At 37.1% G+C, this 22,516-nt stretch overlaps 1 protein-coding gene across 1 annotated transcript in view; it reads left to right on the top strand.

Moving 5' to 3' along the window:
- The window catches only part of PPP1R9A (protein phosphatase 1 regulatory subunit 9A), a 298,537-nt gene that overhangs the window by 225,943 nt on the left and 50,078 nt on the right, over positions 1–22,516 (top strand). The window contains exons 8-12 of the mRNA XM_040644262.1: positions 1,649–1,804; positions 16,780–16,833; positions 19,415–19,644; positions 21,138–21,234; positions 21,342–21,513. Of these exons, the coding sequence (XP_040500196.1) occupies positions 1,649–1,804; positions 16,780–16,833; positions 19,415–19,644; positions 21,138–21,234; positions 21,342–21,513 (709 nt within the window). The remainder of the gene's footprint in view (positions 1–1,648; positions 1,805–16,779; positions 16,834–19,414; positions 19,645–21,137; positions 21,235–21,341; positions 21,514–22,516) is intronic.

The following is a 22,516-nucleotide window of genomic DNA, read 5'->3' as shown; positions in this document are numbered from 1 at the left end:
CCAGGGGTTCTGAGTCCTGAGGAGCTGTTTCAACCCAGAGATACACTGAGCTTACTATTGATGCAAATGCCACCAAAGTCAAGGTCTTCGTGATAATAGCCTTCATGTGAGGAAGTAGTGTCTGAAGGATGCTGAGGCAGTTTGTCCACCCTGGTCAACGGCCCTCAGACTCCTTACTGGAAGTTGTGCCTACTTCTGCGATCCACAATTTAAAACAAGCATGGAGGACTTAGAGAGAAGTCTGAGTAGAGGCACAAAGACAGTGACAGAGAATGAGACCTAGGGGGAAACCAGCATTATTTTACTTGAAAAGGAGAAATCAGAATGGCAATTTAATAATGGTCTTTCAGACATTAGGAATTATTACATTGAGGTTAATGACCAGATTTCCTTCATGTGCAAAACATTAAATGAAATAAGATTTCAACTTTTCCAAGAAGAATGTAGTATAGAACCAAAAGAAAAAAACAGCAATTAGATGCTAAGCCTATTTAATCAAAGGAATAAATCACTCCACACACTTTATGAAAGTGTTTTTAAAGGCAATATGATTTCTTGTCTGTTTTATATATTATATATAATACTACCTGAAAGAACAGGGACACGTTAAATGACCTTTGTTTCTCAACCCGGTGAATCCGTTATTTGTCTTTAAATTATATCATAAGGTATAGATTTCAAACAATTATTTTGAGTTAGAGCCTCATAGCTTGGTGTGCTGCCAGGAGAGGAGCTACTTTCTAATAATGCTAAGGAAGGTATGGAGGACCATTTATTCCAGGGGCCATGAACTCACATAGCTACAGGGGCCTGGGGCTACCATGAAGGAATGAAGCTAACAGCATATAGCCGTACAGAGTTATGAAAGTTCTGGTGTATTTGGAGGTGTGTGACCCATCCCAGAGGGGCAGCCACTGCTAACTAGCCGGTTGTTTTCATGTCACAACATACCCATATTGCCAGATCTTTGGCTTTCTCAAGAAAAACTGGAAATCTAGAATCTCATGTAAATTTTTTTTTTTAACATTGACAACATACTAAGATTTATCAAAATGCTGTGTAGGCAAAGCAATACACCTCTGTGGGCTATCAATTAGAAACCTCTGGTTTTCATTTAGGTCACTGGTTAACCAACACGTTAGCTAGCAAACAAAACAGAGTTGATTGAACTCTTAAAGTTTAGGAGAATCCATCTGCTAAACCTTCGTAAGGCTTAATTAAGGTCCTTTCCAGCTCTGTGAATCTTTTGATCTCCCCTTCCTTCTTCCTTGCTCTTAGTATCGGGTGACTTATTCGCACAGTGGTGGGGATTTATAGGAATCACTTATTTCCCTTAGCAATGTAATTTTATTTCATAAAACCACCGCATTCTTAGATGGAGAACAACTTGTATTGCTATACTAAAGATGCTACTGATGCTGTTAGGTTTTTAGGAATGCACTTACGTATGGTGTAGACATGTCACTTTGGATCTTTGAACTAACATTTGTTTATAACATTGGCTGCATGAGGCATGCTTGACTTAAAAGCCTACTTACACTTCACCATTTGGTGACATATTTTATTTCTCTTTTATAAAACATTTTCAAATAACCCACTTCCACCTGGGGTGAAGACAGCTGGATCTCTGAAATCCCCTTCCTTTCAGACAGGAGAATATGCCACAGATGAAGAGGAAGATGAGGTAGGACCTGTTCTTCCTGGCAGTGACATGGCCATTGAAGTCTTTGAGCTGCCCGAAAATGAGGACATGTTTTCCCCATCAGACCTGGACACAAGCAAGCTCAGTCACAAGTTCAAAGAGGTAAGTTGCTGATCTGCAAAATATTTTTCTGTACCTTTCCATTCCATCATGAAGTCTATATTTTTGGTTGAAAAGTGTACTGAGAAGAATCAGTTTTCAAAAGAAAGCCTTTTGATAACATTGTGTTGAATTTCACTGGATTTCAAGGTAAAATTTAAGTAGATCTCATTCCACAATCATTAATTTTTAAATGCTTGTTATTTGTTGTAGTGATAGCTTATGACTGGTCTGTTCTTCCATATTTTCAAGCTGTGGCTTTAAATGTGCAGTTTTCATGAGAAGTGCAGGTGGTTTTTTTTCAGCTTGATAGAATTTTGGGGACCTGATGATAATCTTTCCTCTAAGGCAGTAATTGCTTAGAAAGGTTTTTTTTTTTTTTCTTTTCCTAAAATAGCCAAGATCCCAAAAGGAATCAGATGACATACCTAAGTAGCTTAATTGAAGAAATTAAAGTTTAATGAATGAAATTTGAACAGAGTCACTAGAACTACCCAGGGATGGGGAGGTGCTCCGGGACTGGCAACAGCAGGCAGTCATTCCAGCTTCCTCCTGAAAGAAGGCCTTAAGGAGTAAAGAGGAAAAGACTTTTTTTTTTCTTCTTTCTTTCTTTTTTTTTCCCCCCAAGAAGGGTATCTTTATGAGATGGAGCCACTGATAAAAACTGCATCTTGGGGACAAGGGTGATATACACTCAGCCCCTTCTCCCCTCCTGTGAATGCCTCCCTCCTATCGGCCAAACCCAGGCAGGAGTCTGAAGAGGTCAGTCTCCCAAGGCAGCAACTTTCCGAAAAGGGCCAAGAAAGGATCCCGGAAGGGCAGACAGATGCAGATAACACACACATTCGTCTTCCAGATTAACTACTCAAAGCTCCAACATGTAAAACAGAAACAGTGATGAACAGGTCCCCAGACAGATTATTCTTCATTGTTTTAGGAAACATCCTCCATTGTCAAGGCAAGTGTGTCATTATTTATAGCCTCCCCACGATGACCCTGAGGCACTGAAGCTCTGTGGTGTCGAGCCTGTTAGGGACTTGACCATTTGGAAGAAAAAATTCCCCTATATATGAAAAACAAGGTTGATCATTGCAAATGTATAATTTCTACTTTTATTTCTGGCTTCTAATTTTCTTTCATTTATAATTTCTCATTTTGATGTATCATAATTAGTTCAGTTTTATATGCTCTGATGTTGTACCTGCCATGCCTAAAATACTGACTTGCCTTTATAATTCCTTATGATAAATTTATACTTGTGAGACCAGTATCAAAGTGAAATGTACTTTTAAAATGTAAATTTTTATTTTAAAAAAAACTTAGGTTTATTATAGAATTTTGGAAAATGCACATTTGTATAAGTGCCAAAAAAATCATTTATGAGCCTAATTTTGTGGTATTTGGGATTATACAATCCGTACTGGGTTAAATTCCTACTCTTGATACACATGTAATTGTACTTCAGGATTTTCTCATGTCATCAAATGTTCTTCCATAAATGATGTTGATTTAGTATATGGGTCTCTTATCATTGATCTACTTAATTTTTTGTCTTGGAACATTTCCTTTGTTTCCAGGTCTTAAAAAATTGTTATTCTTAAAAGTTACACTCCAGTTGATATGTGTGTACTTATCCTTACGATAATTTCTCACCGTGGAATTATTAGATCAAAGAATATGAGTATTTTGGAGACTTGTGGTACTTAATGCCAAGTTACCACCAAAATGGCTTTTCTTGGTGATAGAGAAATTTATTTCTGCCACTCAGTGTGTTGAGTGCCCTTTTCTCTCCCACCTATCATTATTTGTCAGGTTGCGCCATTTCCATTTGTATAGTTCACAGAGTCCTTGAGGCAAAATACATGGATTTTTCAGATGATTTATGACTATTCCTAGTTCTAAATCAGATTCAAACATCTTGGGGACAAATGAAGTACACTATTCTATAATGATCGCAAAACTCAGAATTCCCTTACAGTGGGAGTAGCAATGCTTATCTTAGGGCTAGTTCTTACAAAGGCTTCCTGCATCAGCTGGTAGCTTCAAACCAAAGAGCAGTGCAGAAAAAGAAAGTTCTACTGGAAGTGGCTGAGTGCGAGGAAGGGGCAATTTAGGGACCTATTTCTCTGCACCTCTGATTTGGCCCACGAGTACAGATTATCTAGAAGAATAGATGGACACTTGTTCTTTAAAAAAGTCTTCCTTGAATGTTGTAACTCTCAATCCAGCTTTGAGGCAGTGAAGTCAAAGTAGTATATCTGGGCAAATGCCTTTACTGTAGCTTATCCGCGTTGCCAGGTGAGTATGGCCCTACTTTTTGATAGATAATTGAGCTGGAAGTGGGGTCCACATTCTTTTATGGAAGCTAGAGTATAAAAAGCAGAAACAGTGTGTGGAAGGTTATAGCCTCCATTTTCTGAATTGAGCCAAGGACTCCGTGCTCTGTAAATACTGTTTGAGGTGTACTCCGTTGTGTAGACAACTGCGCGGTCTAGACCCAGGGGTTGACAAACTGTGACCTGTTGGCCAAATCTAGCCCACTGCCTTTTGTTGTAAATAAAGTTGTATTCGACACTGCCGTGGTCATCTCTTTAGTTACTGTTTGTGGCTGCTTTCATGCTACAATAATAGCCAAGTTAAGTAGTTGCACAGAGACCATGTGACCTGAAAATCCTAAATTATTTGCTCTCTGGCTTTTTACAGAAATGAGGGCTGACTTTGGTGTAGGCCACTGCACGATCTGGACCCGTTCTATGTAACCCAGCTGATTTGTTTTTAGCCTGAGTAACCAGATCTGTAGTTTTCTTTTAATTTGGTTTTAAGAATTGGAGGTTCGTCCTCACCTCAAGATCAAACAAATACCACATTATTTCACTTCTAATTCTTGTATTCTCTTTTGTTATATATTTAACATATTAATATATTCATTTCTTCAGGAGATTGCCACTGATGGCATTTGTCACAGCATTCGTATCTTGTACACTGCCACTATCACGGTTTTAAATTTCTGTATGCGATTAACATAAATGCCCAAATACTTAGAGCACTAGATATTTTTCACAAGATTATGCACAAAATGTGGGGTGGAGATGGGGAGTCATGTGTATCAGGGTCTGTACAATGTCTCCTATTACAGAGGGTTCTCTTAATTGCGTTATATCAAACAAGTACATGTTGTACTCTTTGAGGAAAGCACATTAGACTGACATTATCTCAACCAGTCGTCCTGTCGGCCTGTTACCTTTCTTCCTCCCAGCCTCTCGGCTCCTCTGTTTTTGCTCACTCTTGTATCCTGTTTTCTCATAGTTCTTGACATATGGCTAGTGGTTAAATATTTGGTGAATGGATGGCATAAAACATATACTGGAAGTTGTTGTATAATTCAAGACAGGTACCTAATTTAATTTCCCCAAATAATTGACAAGATAGCTAGCACTTTTATTAAATGCTCATTTCCGTGTTTCCCTCTGCTTGGAAGGCCAGCATTATTATCTACAGAATTGGTGCCTTTACACTCTGGCCTGCTTTTGGCCTTTATATTCTGTTCTGTCTTCAAATCATTCTTTAGTGCAATGCTGTTAGAATATATATTAAACATTGGTGGAATAAATCAGATTCATCTAACTCTTCAAAAATTCTTGTAGTGTTCAACCTATTCAGGAAAACATTTGAATCACTTTATTAATTCCCTTGGAACAACTTCTTTGCATTTTTATTGTAATTACATTAAACTACTAAATTAACTTGCAGAGAGCTTGCATTTTTATCACACTGACTCTTTTAATCCAAGTTTATGGAATGTATCTGTTTAATTCAAGCCTTTTTCCCTGACCCTTTCTAAAATTTTATAGTCCCCTCTATTAGTTACACCCGCATCCACCTATATGTAACAGAACATCTAACTAGAGTGGATTAATCAAAAGCTGCAACAAAGGTTACATTAGCTTCAATATAAGTAAAGTTTTCTCTATTTTTCTATTTTCAGAAACGACTTTTATAAGAGAGACTTAATGACTTGCATAAAATAGAAATTTCTGTTCCCTAGAAGTTTATTATTACTCAGCTATAAAACCATCTGTGCCTTTGTGGAGGAAGATTTTAAAAACCTTCTATAAAACTATTACTCTCTTCAAGTTTTCAAGTTTTTCTTGTACCAGTTATGGTACTTTGCATTTCTCAAGAAAGTGATATATTTCCTCTAAGCATTCATATTTTCTAACATTTTTATAATATACTTTTTAAATACTGCAATCTTTACTGTCTATAATTATTCTTGTTTCATTCTTTATTTGAATATTTTTTCTTAGTTATTTTTCTAGAATTTTTGTCTCTCTTGTTAACCTTTACATTCCTAATTTTTTAAATTAAAAAGTACTTATTATTTCCTACGGTATCTTAATTTTTTCCTCCTTTCTTGTTTCAGTATTGATCAGTTGCATTTGTTAGTACATTTTTTTTGATAATTCTTGCATTCCGATAAATATATTTAAAGCTATACTTTTTCTAAATATTGATTTTTAGCTACATGTTGCAATTTTTTACATTTAGAATGCCTTTGTCTTTTAGATGTAACTTTTCTTGGGATTTCTTTTTTTTTTTAAGATTTTATTTATTTATTTGTGAGAGGGAGGAAGAGAGAGAGAATGAGCATGGGGAAGGGCAGAGAGAGAGAGAAGCAGACTCCCCATTGAGCAGGAAGCCCAACTCGGGGCTTGATCCCAGGACTCAGAGATCATGACCTGAGCAGAAGGCAGACACTTAACTGACTGAGCCACCCAAGATTTTCTCTTTAATACAAGAATGATTTAGTGATATATTTTACTTTCCAGACATATGTAGCTTTATTTTGTTAACCTTTTGTTACCGGATTTTAATTTTATCATATTCTGGTCAGAAAACATATTCCATATGATAGCTATTTAGAATTTTCAAGAGTTCTTTTGTATTTTAATTCATAAATAATTTTGTTTAAATAGTCTTCATGCATACAGAAATTTTGTGTATATACACATATTTTGTGCTTTGGTATGAAATTTATATGTTGCTCATTTATGTAAATATGAGTAATAATAGAAATATACATTTCTTCTCCATAGTATAGCTTAGATTCTTGTCTGTTTGATCTATTAATTCTGAAAAGCATGTGTTAAAATCACAAAGTACAGCTATTTTTTTCCTTCCTGTAATTCTATCAGTTGTGGTTTCATATATTTTAAATCTTTGATATCAGCTGCATATATGTTCAGGATTGTTACAACTTTGTGATTTATTGTAACATCTGTCTTGTCCCTTATGATGCATTTTACCCCAAATTTTATTTTCTCTGATAGTAAAACTTCATCACTGCCTTTCTTTTTGATCATGTTTACTTCACAACATCTATTTTTCCATCTTTGTTTTCAGCCATTCCATAGCCTTTTGTTCAAATGTGTTTCCTTTAGCCAACCTATTCTTAAATCTTACTCCTAACTACTCTGGGAGTCTTTGTGAATTAATTCATGAGTTTAACCCATTTACATTTACTTTAATCACTTTAATATTAGAACTTAGAGTTGCCACCTTATTTTATATTTACAATTTTCATGCTTTCTTCTTGTTTCTTTTTTATCTTTTACCTACTTGCCATTAGATACATCAAATTTTCATCTGCTGAAAGTTATGCATTTTCATTCAGTTCTTCTAGAGATTATACATGAGTAGTTTTGACTCAGTCTTAGGTTATTTTCCCCTAGTTACATAGAATGCAGATCAGTAGTTATGTCTACCATTTAACAAAAATAATAGCCATTGCATTCCTCCCCTCTTCAATCTTTTTGTATTTCAGGAGTTTTGGTTAGATATATTTATAAGCATGCCTTTTACAAAATAATGAGTTCCAACTCACTTATACTTCTCCCTAACGCTGATGGGATTTCAGTGCTGTCCTGATGTTAATTCACAAACATCATGTTGGTGCTAGTACTTTACCACATGGCACCGAAGTTTAAGTTTGTGGCCAGGATGTCTAAACCTCAGGAGAATGGAATAGATTGTCCTTGATTTACCTCCAGACGCAGGTTTACCCAGTCACATGTATAACATGAAAGATGCATTAGATCGCTGTCTCCCATTCCTGGTTACAGACACTTGTCTGCTTCATATACTCATTTTTTCCCAACATATCTGGAAACACCTATGTTCTGTCTCTTAAGAATTTCTTACAAGTTTTTTTTTTTAATTGATGGATGAGACTTTTTTTTTTTTTCCTTTTTGGCATCTCCAAAGTTGCATTCAGGAAAGGCAGTAAATAGTTTTTGTTAGTGTATGATGTTGTACTGCACTGACTGTTTGCCCCTACCTAATTCAGTCATTTTATCTTTATTTTTTTATTCATTCCATCATTCTGTTATCCTTTGGAATGTTTGATTTCTCTTATTCTAACTTATGGCAATAAATGCTTAATTTACTGTAATACTTTATTGTTTAAATATGAAAGCACTTAAAACTATGAATCTCTGTTTAGCTAAGTCTTTGGCAACATCTTTGATGTTCATTCTTCTTGTCATCATTTTACAAATAGTCTATATTTTTCATTTTTAAATGTTTTTATTTTCTCTTTGACTTGAATAATTGAGGAAATAGTTCTTAATTTGTAACTTTTATTATTAACCTAATGTTTTTGTTACATTGTGGTCGGATAATATTGTCTGTAAATTTTGATTTCTTTTAAAGTGGTGCTTTTATTATAGATTAATATGGGTATTGTGAGAAAAGTGATATTAGGTGTTTTCCACCTTCTGTATTTCTATCATTTTTCCTATTTAACCTACTAAACTTAGACCCATATAGTAAAATTACACCTCATTATATTTTGTGCTTAGTAGCTTTGATTATCTATTTTAATGTTATGTTGAAAGCATATAAAATATGACTTAAAGATTTTTATCCTTAAATATTCTTTGTTTGATGGTAATAATCTGACTGCTACTTTTGTTTGTAGTTGCTGGATAAACACACTTTTGTAAACATGTGTATGTACCTGCTTTTATAATGTAAATTTAATTGAAGTACTTTGTTTTATTGTAAATTTTGAAAATATTATCTTGGAGCTCTTTTAGTACAAAACTTCAGCAACTTAAGTTTGTTGTTATAATTATTCAGAGTTTAATTTACCTCATCTCATTTTATGCTTTATGCTTCCTTTACGTTTATAGATTTTGGTAGGGATTATCTTTAACTTTTTAAAAACTATTCTCTGTTTTTATACTTTTCAAAATTAAGAACAAAACAATACCTTGTGGATATTCTAAAACAATATCATTTGAATGTTTTTGATAGTCTCGGTTTCTAAGACAAGATTGTTGTTAAAATATTGTCGCATTTTCAGTTAGCTTTATAATACTGTGTACAATAAGTCGTTAGACTTTTGACTTACTCAGTTTCAACTATTATTCTCTCTACACCAGTATTTCTCATTTCTCAGAGTATATCCTTAAGTAATTTATTAAATACTCATGGAGGTTATAGCTTTCATGGGCTTCCTATACTGAGAATGGGAAAAATCTAATTTTCCTGACATAGGAATGACAGTTAGTTGGGTTTAATATTTTGATTCACAACATTTTTTTCCTGACAGTGTTGTAAGGCAGGCTTCACTGCTTTGAGCTAGGTGCATACTGTAAAGAAAAAGTGTAATGCCAACCTGGCATTTGGTTACTTGTATTATTTTAGTCTTGTATTTTACATTTTTATCACAATTTCTTCAAGTAAGCCTCCTTTCATTGAGGTTTTTTTTTTTTTCTTTTAATTTGCTTTCCTTGTTTTATATTTGTGTTTTGGTTTGGTTTTAGTTAACAATTTTTCGGTTTCTGTTATTTTTTTCTCTGTTGCTGTTTCTTTTCTGGAAACACTTTGTCTTCTGTGTTAATTATCTTGTTCATATTTTCTTTTCTGGTTTTTCTATCTGAGGTTGTTCTAAAATGCATCCTCTCATATCAACGATTCAGTTTTCTGTAGCGTTAAATATGCTTTTAACCTCAAATTCATTTGTGCTTTTTAACACCTCTAACATGACTTAATTCCTTTATAACATTTTTAGTTTCCTTACTCTCCATCCATTCTTTGTGGTCCATCACTTTCTATCCCTGTAGTCCAGAGAGTTACCTTAAAGTATTTTTACTTATAAAAATGAGATAACCTCATTTTTCCAGTTTACTTAATTGGGTTTTTAAGTTGATATTCTCTTTACCTTCACTTGAAATATTTAATAGTGGGCTCAGTTTTGCCTTTTTGTCCTATATTTATCTGGAAAGGAGGCAAAAACTGTTTGTATGGTCAGCAGTCATCCACTTCTTAAATTACGCATCCCATTTCTAGACTCACATCAGGAGGACATATATGTGTGCCTTGTTTCCTGTCTGGTTGCTGTTTTCTGGCGGTCTGTCATCTGGTGATACTTAGGTGATGCTTAGGTGAGATACTTCCAAATCTTGCACTCAGTTCTCTAAGTTAAAGGGGGAAAAAAAGATTATCCCCTGCTCTCAAAACCCTTGCTATGATCATCCCTATCTATCTTGCTCCAGTTTGGGGTCTGGAGCTCAAAGTATGCAGTGTGCCGCTGTTCAGCCATCTTCCTGCATTCTTTTCCTTTTCTGGTTGTTGCTTTCTGATGAATGTGGACTCCTGAGAGAGCTGGAGAACCTGGTTTGAGGACAGTTCCTGGGAAAGACAGTAGAGGTTGCCCAGCTTTCTCACTGGATAGACTCAGGATCTCCAGCAGTCATTGAGGATGGACAAACCATCCCTCTCTCCTTGGAGTGAAACTTGGATGCTTTTCTTAATTCAATTTTGTGATTCTTTCATATTCTAATAACATGTTTTTGGGTTCAGTGTCCATTTGAATTTGGGAGTTTTCTTTCTTTTTTTTTTTTTTTAAATGTGATTTCACTGGAAATTTAGTGGGGAGAAGGAAGAGGCTGAATCAGAAACTGCTGGTCAGTTTAAACCAGTTGTCTAGTGTTTCCCTTCACACTCCTCCTCAGTGGTCATGGGGGTCTTGAGGGAAAAAATGGAGTCTAAACACTGTACTGTTTTACTTTACTTAAGTCATAGAAAATGTATGAAAAATAATCTAGAGAAAGTTGTAAGTGCCTTGGATAATAATATAAAGTTATCTTTATGGAACTTTCCATTAACATGTAGAGGAGCTATAAAATAGTTTATCTAAAATAGTGTACTTAGCAGCAAACAGATATTTCTTTAAAAAAGAAACTGTCATTACATGCTTTCACCTACATCCATTTTCATCTACATCATTAGTAACTAGTTTATGAATACCTGCTTGGAGAGTGACCTTGTTGGGGTAGCTCACCCTAGCCTACATATGCTGCAATTAGTGGTACCATTCAGATTAGATTATTATACTATTCAGTCACCCAACTTCGGCTTAATTTTGCATAAACTATTCCCTGTGAAAAACACTTGGGTAGTGTTAAGATTGGTACCATACATAAAGCTTTGAGCATAAATTATAACGGAATATGACGTAGCTTCATTTTAACAGCACCTGGGTACAGGCAAAAACGGTTCTGATTCCTTCTTCTGTGGAGGCTACCCTGTCATACGTAAGACAGCCTTCAATCAAATAATCACAAAGATAATTATAAAAAATTTGATCACAATGCTGAAACCACTTTATAAAGTTCTATGCAAATATCATTTATTATTTCAGCCTTGTGAACCAGGAACAGAGAATGTTGCTCTTATCTGATTGTAAGATCTCTAGCACTAGAGATCTCTTAAAATCTTTGCTGCAAAGATAGTATTTTGCACTTTCTAAAGAAAAGTGTTTTCCATTCTTGCACAGGATAGGTAAAGAACGTGTAGAAGTTCAGCCTTACCATTTCTGTTTCCGCATAAGGGTGTTTCTGTTTCTAGCACAGTTATATTTGGATTGTATTGATTCAGTGATAGGGTACATGTTCTGTATTCATCTTTTTTGGAAGAAATAAACAAAATGTACACAGCAGGTACACCTGCAGAGTGTTATGTAAGAGCTGCTGTTCTCTGTAGGAGGCATGTGTTTATTTGTGCTGTGATCCCAGGGTGGACATCTTTGGTATTCACGTTAAAAGAGAAGAGAAGAGATGAGATTGGTCTTGTAAGTTAAGACACTAACCTGCAATCCTTAACCTTTTCTTTTTATTTATATTCTCTCTTCCCAAGTATTCTTTCAAATCTAGATTTTCTGAAGCCCCAAAATTCCAACAGGTGTTTTAGGCTCAGTTTCTATTAACCAGTCCTGTTGACTCCCTGCCCCTACAGTCAACCTGACACGACCTTTCACCAAATGTGCTTCTGCTGTCAAGTCACTTAACCTCTTTGAAAAGCAATTTTTTCTTCCTCTCTCCACGAAATGGAGGCATCTCGGTCTCCTCCTGCCCATTTGCCAAAGTGGGAGATAAGACAAATAGGCCAAAGCCTAAGGGTCATCTGGAGAGCAGGTTCATCTTGGAGCAGGTTCCCTGCGATGTTTCTCTCGGGGTGATCTAGGAACTTCTCTCAGAAGGTGATCTTTATTAATCTCCTAAAGTAGGTGTTCTGAAGGTAGATTCTGTGTCATGTGACAAGCACGGCACACAATGTCCTTAAGTCAGTGCTAGCTGAATAATGAGGGAGCTGTTTCTTCCTAACTTCCGTGAATAATCACAGCAGCTGACGGAGCACCAGTTTGTATTTAGTGTCAGAACGCTCAGAGACGACCAGAAGTGATCCATTGCTTCCAGCCCGAGCAATACTTCCTCAACTAGGAGGTCACAATGATGACATAAGGCTCAAGAGTTTTTCTGAGGATTAATCGAAAAAATGTATGGCAAAGCTGATTAGGCATGGTGAAGAGGTTAAGGTAGGGAGAGTCAGACCTGAGATATTTTCCATTCCAGCACCTGCTTCCACTGGGAACGTGAAGAAGCCATGTAACTTGTCTGGGCCTCTGGCCCCACCTGAACAATGAGGTGGACTGTGCTTGTCCGCCTTCCCTCACAGACTCATTTGCAATGATAAAGGAGATGATAAAAAAGATAAAGGGTCCTACAAATGTAAGAAATTTAGGGGAAAGAACCATGGACTAAAGTGTACAAAACCTGGCTCTGACGCTTACTAGCTCTGCAGCACGTACTGCTGAAACTGTTTCTTCCTATATAAAATGAAAGTTCGATTAGTTTATTTTTTATAATAATTTTTATTATATTATGTTAGTCACCATACAGTACATCCCTGGTTTTTGATGTAAAGTTCCATGATTCATTACTTGCGTGTAACACCCAGTGCACCATGCAATACGTGCCCTCCTTAATACCCATCACCAGCCTATCCCATTCCCCCACCCCCCTCCCCTCTGAAGCCCTCAGATTGTTTCCCAGAGTCCACAGTCTCTCATGGTTCATTCCTCCTTCTGTTTACCCCCCTCCTTCATTCTTCCCTTCCTTCTCCTACCAATCTTCCTACTTCTTATGATTAGTTTATTTTTGATACTTTTCCTGTTAATGAAGGTGGGTTTGTAGAAATTCTCTTAATGTGCATACAGCCTTAAAATAATTACGTGTCCGTCATTTTAGGCCCTGTGAATTCTAAGAAAACGTTGCACTAAAACTTTTGTCCATCTTCTGAATAATGTCTGAATTTACAGACTTCAGTCTGTTTTCCTGTATCCACAGAATTTGGCTGTACTTAGTAGCACTCCAAGCTTTTATCAGTGCTCTGACTTCACTGCTAATGAGTCCTGCTGTCTTCTGTTATCCATTTTGGTGGGATGGGAGGGTGGGATATCTGGAGATCAGTCTGGCTGTTTCAGTTTTACCTGGGCTTGTCCCTCACATTAATGGATTAATCTATATATGCCTTCAGAAGAATAAACATGCTCACTTGAGACAAGAATTTCTAGACTCTGCAACCATGACAACCATCTCCAGGCTCTTCATTTCGTAAATGTCACACCTGTAGTGTTTGCAAGGGCCTTGGAGTTCTTCCCATCTAGCCCTCTCATTTTTCATATGGGAAGCCGGGGCCCAGAGAAGCAGCTTGCTGTCGGTCACAGTGATCTGAACAAAGAAAACCCAAAGTCCCAACAAGCTGCATGCCATATACTTGGTTACCCTGTGTTGAAGAGAGTCAACCACTGAGAAAATCAAATCTGGCACTTCCCCATGGTTGCAGTGTTTGTCGTAAAATCTGCCCTTTTGATTTCTTGCTACTCTTCAAATAGAAGCAGAGGTATTTGTTTTATTTCAGGTGTGACATTTTACAGCATTTAGCACTTTTGGCTGAGAAGTGCGGTTGTGGTCATTACATTTGAGTTCTTCAGATCACTCTTGCCTTCGTCTGGGCTAACTTTAAATGGCTTATTCTGTGCTAGCCACTGTGCTAAAAGCTTTACATGGGTTATATCTCATTTAATCTTCCAATAAAGAAGGTTATGACCTATGAAGAACTGTACAGGTGAGCAAAGTGAAGGTAAGAGAGGTTCAGTGATTTTCCAGCGTCGTGGAGTTCTTTCATGGTAGGCCTGGGATGAATTCAGTCTAGCTTCACACTTGGCCATGGAGTCACTCTTCTTGTCGGTAACAATTCCAGATACATCAGAATCAGCTAGGCACATGGACTTGCTGGATGCCCGAGTGTGTGTCCACTGAAGTATAAGATCTCCACAGAAAATAATTCCTGACAGCCTAGATGCGTGCATGTGTACATTTATATATATGTATATAATGTAACATACCTAATATCCAAGTATTTCGCCATTTTCAGCTTATTAGGTTTATATTGGCGGAGGAGATTAACACTGGTATTTATTAGAAGGGGAAAGAGTCATCCTTTCTCCTTATAGCATCTTGCACATAACAGCTCTTCAATAAATGCCTATTGAATTAATCCTTATCTTCTAAGGAAAAATGGCATTGGATCAGGAAGCAGAAGATCTAGGTTCTAGTCGTGGTTTTAACAGCAATTCACTGTAAAATCTAATAAGCCAGGTCACTTTCCACATACGTGCCCTAGTTTTCCACATCTTCAAGGGAGTCCAGAAATGTTAGGATTGGTGATGGTGCAAGTAATGTGTTCACCGTAGAGCTCATAGCTGGAGTATACCGTGGTCATTTGAGCATGTCGGGCCGGGTTGCCTGGCATTGTCAGCTCCTGAGAGATTCATCCAGACTAGGGCTTTGGGTAAGCTCAGACCTCGGCAGCGAGGTGGAAGGGAGTTCCCATGAATCTGGAGCAGCACTTGCCAAGTACACTGTTGCTCTGAGCAACTCCTAAGGGTGGGTAGGTTAAGCGTTGTACCACCAAGGCTATGGAGAGAAACCAAGAGAGCCAGAACTGCCTGTTTGGGGCCTCATAAAAGAATGACGGCTGCACAGAGAATCCTTCCTCTCTAGAGACTGAGTGCAGGAGCCCCTACGAGCCAATGAGGGGGAATGGAGCAAGAGCCACATTGATGAGAGGACAAGAGTGTGCAGGTCAGGAAGTGGTAAAGTAAGAGAAATGATGTGAGTGGGGCTGAATCAAATTTAAAACAGTTTCAAGACCCCACCCCCACCCCCCGCCCCCGGACTGAGAGAAGTAACAGAGCTGTAGCAGTGTAGACCACAGGGCCTTAAATGTAACAGGAGACCGGAGAGCATGGAGGAGGGAGCACCCTTCTCCATCCTTCCCCGGTGCCCCTACTAGCTGGCTGAAAACCAGGAAAAAGCAAGTTACAAACCAAAGATCGCTGAGCTTTGTGAGGTGTCATGACCTCCAAGGTGCATGTTTCTATCCTTCCATCAACTGACTCACTTTTTCTGGTAAGAAAACCTTAGACTCATTTGATCATAGAAATATTAGGCATTTGCAGCCCTTTTTGTACAATTCTAAATCCAAAATACTCTGAAAACAGTTTGTTTACAATAATTTTGCCGCAAACTCTTTGGTGGTAAACCTGACCAAAACAGACGGGACACTATTTGTAGTCTCTATTATCTACCTCGCTTAGTGGGAAATACGTATATTGGGTGGCAAAAATACTCGTGTATTCGATCACAGAGGGCCTCCATGGACCAAGCTGTGGGTAAAAGGCAATTTATGGAAAATGCCTCTCCCTGCCTTTCTGAAATTGGAAGAATTCTGAATTCCAAAAACATCTGGCCCCAAGGATTTCAGAGAAGAGACTTTCAACCCATAAATTGTTTTCTGTAAATCTTGGTACATTTTTCTTAATCCCTTAAGGAAATGAATGTTTTGTTTGTTGTTCTCACCCTTACAGAGAAAACAAAATGGGGGAGGGGAGAAGCAAAACAAATGTAAACGGTGGCTCCCGTGCTAATAAACTGCAGCCGAAGCTTTTGGGGGTCTAGGTCCTCCATAGGAGTCGATGTGGGGGGAGGGGGGCAGAAATCTGGATCTCTACCTTTCCTGCAATTAAAAAAAAAAAAAAAAAAGAATCACCAATGTCGCTGTGGAACCGCAGCATCCTGGTCTTCCGTCTGGCAGCGGCCCGAGCTGTGTAGGAGCGGCTCGGCCTTCGGTGCGCGGGACTCGCGGAACCATAGCGCCATCTTTCTTCCAGATTCGGAATCGGATCTTCGCACTGCCGCGGGCCCCCTTGCCTGCCGGAACCTTGCCGGCCACAAGGCTCTGGGCTCTGAAACAATTCCCTGACACCCAGACTGTACAGGAAGAGCTGCAGAGAGGGCTAGAAAATGTGCTTTCTTTTCTTTAGTCCCTGAGCCATTAAATTCGTAACCTAATCCGTTAGGGAGTGTGGGCCATAGACCCCGTGTTTCATTCGTGTGCACCTAGTGAGCCATTCTACACACTAGACATTTTAATTTACAACCTGCTGCATTGCAGCACTTTTCTGGGCCTTCTGCTATGTGATAAGGTATTCTTCTAGCCGCCAAGACTTCAAAAATATAGATACACTTTCTTAGTTCAGATTTTTTTCTTTTCTTTTCAATTTCCAGTTGCAAATCAAACATGCAGTTACAGAAGCAGAGATTCAAAAATTGAAGACCAAGGTAAGCACCATTAAATGGTGTTTGAATTGTACTTTTTAAACTTCGGATGCTATGAATAAATTCAACCCTAGGACTAAAGGATTTGTTCCTGTGCATTTGAAAGAATACAAACGTGAGAGGTTCATTTCCACCGTTAGATATGGAGACAGACCTGCCAGTGAGAGCACATGCCCCTAGGGGTAAGCACCACCATACTCCCAGTGAAAATAGCAGGGCGTTTTGAAAGTACATATTTACATATTTACACTTATGTGGTCAGTTCCCTCTGAGATTTCCTCAAAAATTAAATATTGTTAATGGTTCTAGCATCCGAGTTCTGCTTTGACCACTAATTATGCTGTTATTATACAAGCTATTATGCTATATCTCTTTCTCTTTATTTACCTTATTTTAAATAGGTTTAATCATTTACTTATTTTTAATTTATTTATCAGAAACAACCTATTTTAATGTAGCACATTAATACTTTTTCATAGAAAAAATTCCAATTTCTAATAACGAAATATTACAAAATTTAATATAATATGTGAAAAATTGATTTTAGATGCCAGATGCTACTGGAAATTTTTAGACAAATTTAGTTTGCATTATTTAAATTTGTGGAAAAAAACAGGTCTTGATAAAAGGGAGTATGTATTTTTAGTTTATATATGAAATAACACAAGATTCAAAAGACATGTTTAGTTGGTAAATTTTAAGGTACTTGTGAGTTCCTAGAATTGTGTCTAGGTTTATCAAATATGTAATTTCAAGGATTTAAAAATATTTTTGAATTACTTTAAAAATAATATTCTTTATTGTTTTTATGGTCTTTTAAAAACTAAGACACAATTTCTCCCCCCACCACTAATGATCTGTTTTCCTGTTCACATTGAACACTTATTTTGGTTTTTCCATGTGTTTTAAATGGAGATGAATTAGCAGGGCTATTTTGGTTAAATGGTATTCTGAGCTAATAACTCTGTAGCTCTTTAGTCAAAACATGTCTATACATCATTCATGGTGTCAGCCAAGCTCTGTGAATAATCATTTTTAAATTAGTAGTGGTTGGTAAATAAACAACTTGAATACCAAACATTGCTTAATAAAAGATGCAGTAAACACCTAGTCTCGTTTTAAATTGTTATTGTTTCTTAGTACAGAATGGAAGAATAGATTTTTTTAAATTGTTGGTTATAACCAGGGAGAAAGATTCCCCTGTGGATTGTAAGTGCTTTAACAAACCTTATGTGTTAGACCAAAAACATTTAATTTAGAAAATCCTATAAATTAGTATTTTGTATTTTTCTCTTTATTATATTGGCATGTAATATCTATAGTAGCTTACTTTACTGTGACTCTTTATATCCATGTTGATAATAGAATTCCTAATTTTGAAATGGTTTTGATTTTTTTACTTTGTACTCTGTTTTGTCAATGTATTTAGCTTTTAAAATATACATTAAAAGGTATATATATATATTTGTTGAATGTGGTATGGTTTGGGGATGTCTTCGATTTTGAAATTGTTAGTTTATAATGACTCTGCATCCTTTTGAACTTGAAAGGAAGCATGTGAACTAGAAGAAGCCCTAATTTAGAGGTCCATTATTGTGAATAAATGACCTTTGACCCCTCACCTAAAGGATCAACCTTGAATTTCTGTAGAAATAAGGGGTTGGACTAGTATACTATCCATTCCTACGAGTCCTGGAAACACAGGAAGCTACCTTTTTGTTCCATCAGAGGGATTTAAAATAAGTCAGCAATAAGTTATATTTTTACTTACACAATCTTTTACACTTTTATGCAAATTGAAGTTTGTAAGGCTCTGGAAGTTCAGAACACTGCCAGCAAAATAATGAACTATAGACTATGTTTGTGTCAGTTGAAATAAAGGATGTAATCATATTATTAAAAGGGATAAAAAAAACCCACCAAAGTAAAAATAACTAACATTTATCAGATTATGCCCAAGAAGCTGTTCCAGGCATGCTGTTGAGTTACGTCACAATTCGTCTTAAAGATAATCTACCTGAGTCTTAGAAGGCTTCAATTCCTTGCTCAGGGTTTAAAGGCCAGTAATGGTGGAGCTGGGCTTCAACTCTATACCGAATGACTCCAGAGACCCCTTCTTAACTATTAGGCCAAACTGTGCTTCTGCCCCCCTCTCCTTCCCAGTGTGCCTCTGCCCCTTCACTTCTCAGTTAGTTTTTTACACCTAATTATATGTAGGAAAAACATCTAAAAGAAAGTACATTGAAGTTCATTGGATAGAATCCAGTCAAACTCTAAAACAGTATGTACTGCTCACAGAATTTCAAACCGCATGGTGCAATGGAAATCAAATGAGGCGAAATCAAATCCAGGTTTTATTATTTATCAGATGTGTGACCTTGGTTGGACAAAGCATTTCCCTTTTCAAGGCTTCCATTTCATAATCTCTGAAATGCTGAAAATAAGGCTTGCTCTTCTCATCTCAAGGTTCTAGATGATTGAGTATACGTGACATGGAACTTAATTTAAAACATGCTATAAAAACATGACGGATTTTGCTACAGAATACGCAGATTATCCTTGCCTTGACATTTGCTTTATCCAGCTGCAAGCAGCAGAAAATGAGAAAGTGAGGTGGGAACTAGAAAAAACCCAACTCCAACAGAATATAGAAGAGAATAAAGAGAGAATGCTGAAGTTGGAGAGCTACTGGATTGAGGCTCAGACCTTATGCCACACAGTGAACGAGCACCTCAAGGAGACTCAAAGCCAGTATCAGGCCTTGGAGAAGAAATACAACAAGGCAAAGAAATTGATCAAGGATTTTCAGCAAAAGTAAGCAGCTTCTAATGACTAAGGAATCGTTGTGTGCATCTAAATAAGGCTTATATCCAGTAATTTGTAACGTCCAGCAGAATAGAAAAGATAATCTTGATGATCCCTTCAACCAGAGTTATAAAACATCAGACATTCAGTTTGAGAAATCACTTCTGTCATTTTTTCGTGTGAGATTATATATGGTTTCTTTTACGGTTTTTTGGCCGTCGGTTACCCCCTGGTTTCTTTTTCATAGTTAGTCATTCCTAGTAACTATGAGAACGTTTGAATCTCTATCCTTTTGGAAACATCTCTGAGTAGGAAGCAAGCAGCCCCGTTGAAGTTACGCAGAATGACTGACCATGCAAAGCAGCAAGTGGGGCCTTGAGGAGGCTGCTTCTATCTCTGTTCTCAGAGTCAGGGCCTGCAGAACTTTCCCACCTCAGATAGAGTAACTCTTGACTAGCAAGACCCCCTGCCCTGCCATTTTGCGTTGCTCAGCTGTTGAGAGAATCGCAAGGGCCTCACTTCACTGCAGTGAGGGAGTCCAGCAGCACACTCTGCTTTTGAACCTCATCAGCTCTTCCCACACGAATGCTGCTTTGCTTCCCTCTGTTGGATTTTGGTGTAATTTCAGGGAGATGGTTACTGGATTTTTTCATCAGGTACTTCTGGCCAGTCAGAACAATACAGAGCCGTGCCCTACCACTTCTGGCCTTCCATGCCAAGCTCTGGAAGCGAAGTGAATGTGTAAGATTCACGATGTCTCTGTTATTTCCTATCACAGAAATAATGTTTTTCATATTTAAAGGAGATTGCTATAAAAAGTTCATTGTGAAAAGGGGAAAGTACTCTTTGTGATCATGAATCCAGTACATCACTATTTTAACTCTTCCTGCCAAAAATGTCATACCTAATTGTATTTCATGTGATAACTTTATAGTAAATGTTGCCAGATTTGCAGGTTGTATTCCAGGCTCTCAAAATGGAGATATTTTCTCCTTCTCCCCCTATTACCCTCAGGTATGTAAGTGATGGCTCCCCCTCAGTGTTTCTGACCCGCCCAGCCTCGCACCACAGTCATTCGTAGAAAGCAAATTGTAATTATCTTCTGTAAACTCTTACCGTCTAGTCCCATCGGTTTACGAAGTATATGACTTTGTAAATATGGGATTATAACTACCTGACATGTAACCATCTCCACTAAATTACCCAAGGTGGGTCATTAGTTCAGTAGCTTCTCTCTAAATCTGTATGGGTGCCCTAGAATCAGGAGTTAAAAAACGAAAATCACAGTAAGCAGAATCAAAGCATTCTTCTTTACGATCCATTACAATGTTTTATTTGCTTTCGTTACTAGATACCTTTTTTTAAAACTGTGATTGAGTTTTGTTTATTTAAATAGCTGCCCAGTTATTTGTCCCACTGTGCAATTTATCACTTCAGATAAGAACTTTGACGTTTCCTCATTTATTATTTGATGCCATCAGATCTTTTATTTTCTTCTTAAGAGAACTTGATTTCATCAAAAGACAGGAAGCAGAAAGAAAGAAAATAGAAGATTTGGAAAAAGCTCATCTTGTGGAAGTTCAAGGTCTGCAAGTACGGGTGAGTTAATGTGCTCGAAACCACTAAGTGATAGGATGGTTTTGCTGAGTACTTAGAGAGGAGTGCTGGCTTAGAGTTTTATGGATGGATTTTTTTTTTCCCCTTAGATTAGAGATTTGGAAGCTGAGGTGTTCAGACTACTGAAGCAAAATGGAACTCAAGTTAACAATAACAACAACATCTTTGAGAGAAGAACATCTCTTGGTGACGTCTCTAAAGGTGATACCATGGAGAATTTGGATGTCAAGCAGACATCTTGTCATGATGGCCTAAGTCAAGGTTTGTTTAAGCTAACCACAAAAATTGTTTCCAGTGACTATAAAATTTGGCCTTACATTCTTCTTTTTCTTACCCAGAGATTTAAAAGTTGAGACAACCTTCCTGCCATAAGAAAAGGCTTATCAAAATAAGAACCTATCATTTGGCTCTTATTTTACCAAAAACCAATGCGTTGATGAAAGGAAATAACAAAATTGTAACCTAAGCCAAATATTTTTAAGCCATCATAATATTGATAGACTTAATGAGCTGCCTTTAAAAAATAAGTAAATAAACTAGCTTAACATGCTAGTTCATCCCATCTAGGGTGAGCTACTACTTATGTATTAATAAGCAAGGCTTACCACTTTTAAGTCATTAGAATGAAAATCTTTTTCCTAACTTCGGAAGTCTGACTACCTACTTCTGGCACTTGGAATTCATTGAGTTAAGAAGTTCTGTATAGTTTTATGCTTTTACCTCGGTGTCCTCTCTATATGTCTCAGTCTTTCCTGTCAAAGACCAAATAAGATCAAAACACTGGAAACATTTGCTATTGTAAATGTTTGTCTTGTTTTATGCACCAGCCATAAAATGATCACTTGTTTTCTCACACAAACACACGTCCATACAGAGATTGTGTGTATATGAGTGTGAATGAATGTTTAATATCTATAGTATATTTATAAATTAGAAAATGTGTAAGAATTTATAAAGATAAAGACACAGGAGGATATAAAACCTTTGGTTTCATCTTTTAAAGTTTTTACCTAACAGTCCTAGGAAAAAGGGAAAGGAAAAGAATGTTGTGAATCAACACCGTCATGGTGGGACAGACAACTCACAGGCAGTGATTTGACATGCAGGAAAACTGTTCACTAATGAGCTGTTTAATTCTCTGATGATCTTTCTCACATATTAAAATGTCTCCAACAAGACTTCTCTTGATACACAGATGTTTATGTCATATCATTAACTTTTAGAACTGCACTTTTAGCCATTAAAAATGAAAAGTATTGGAAAT

This window comes from Ursus maritimus, unplaced genomic scaffold (assembly GCF_017311325.1).
Source record: "Ursus maritimus isolate PB19 unplaced genomic scaffold, ASM1731132v1 scaffold_3, whole genome shotgun sequence".
NCBI lineage: Eukaryota > Metazoa > Chordata > Mammalia > Carnivora > Ursidae > Ursus > Ursus maritimus.
Note: the sequence above shows the minus strand (reverse complement) of the source record. Positions and strands in the feature narration are given on the sequence as shown.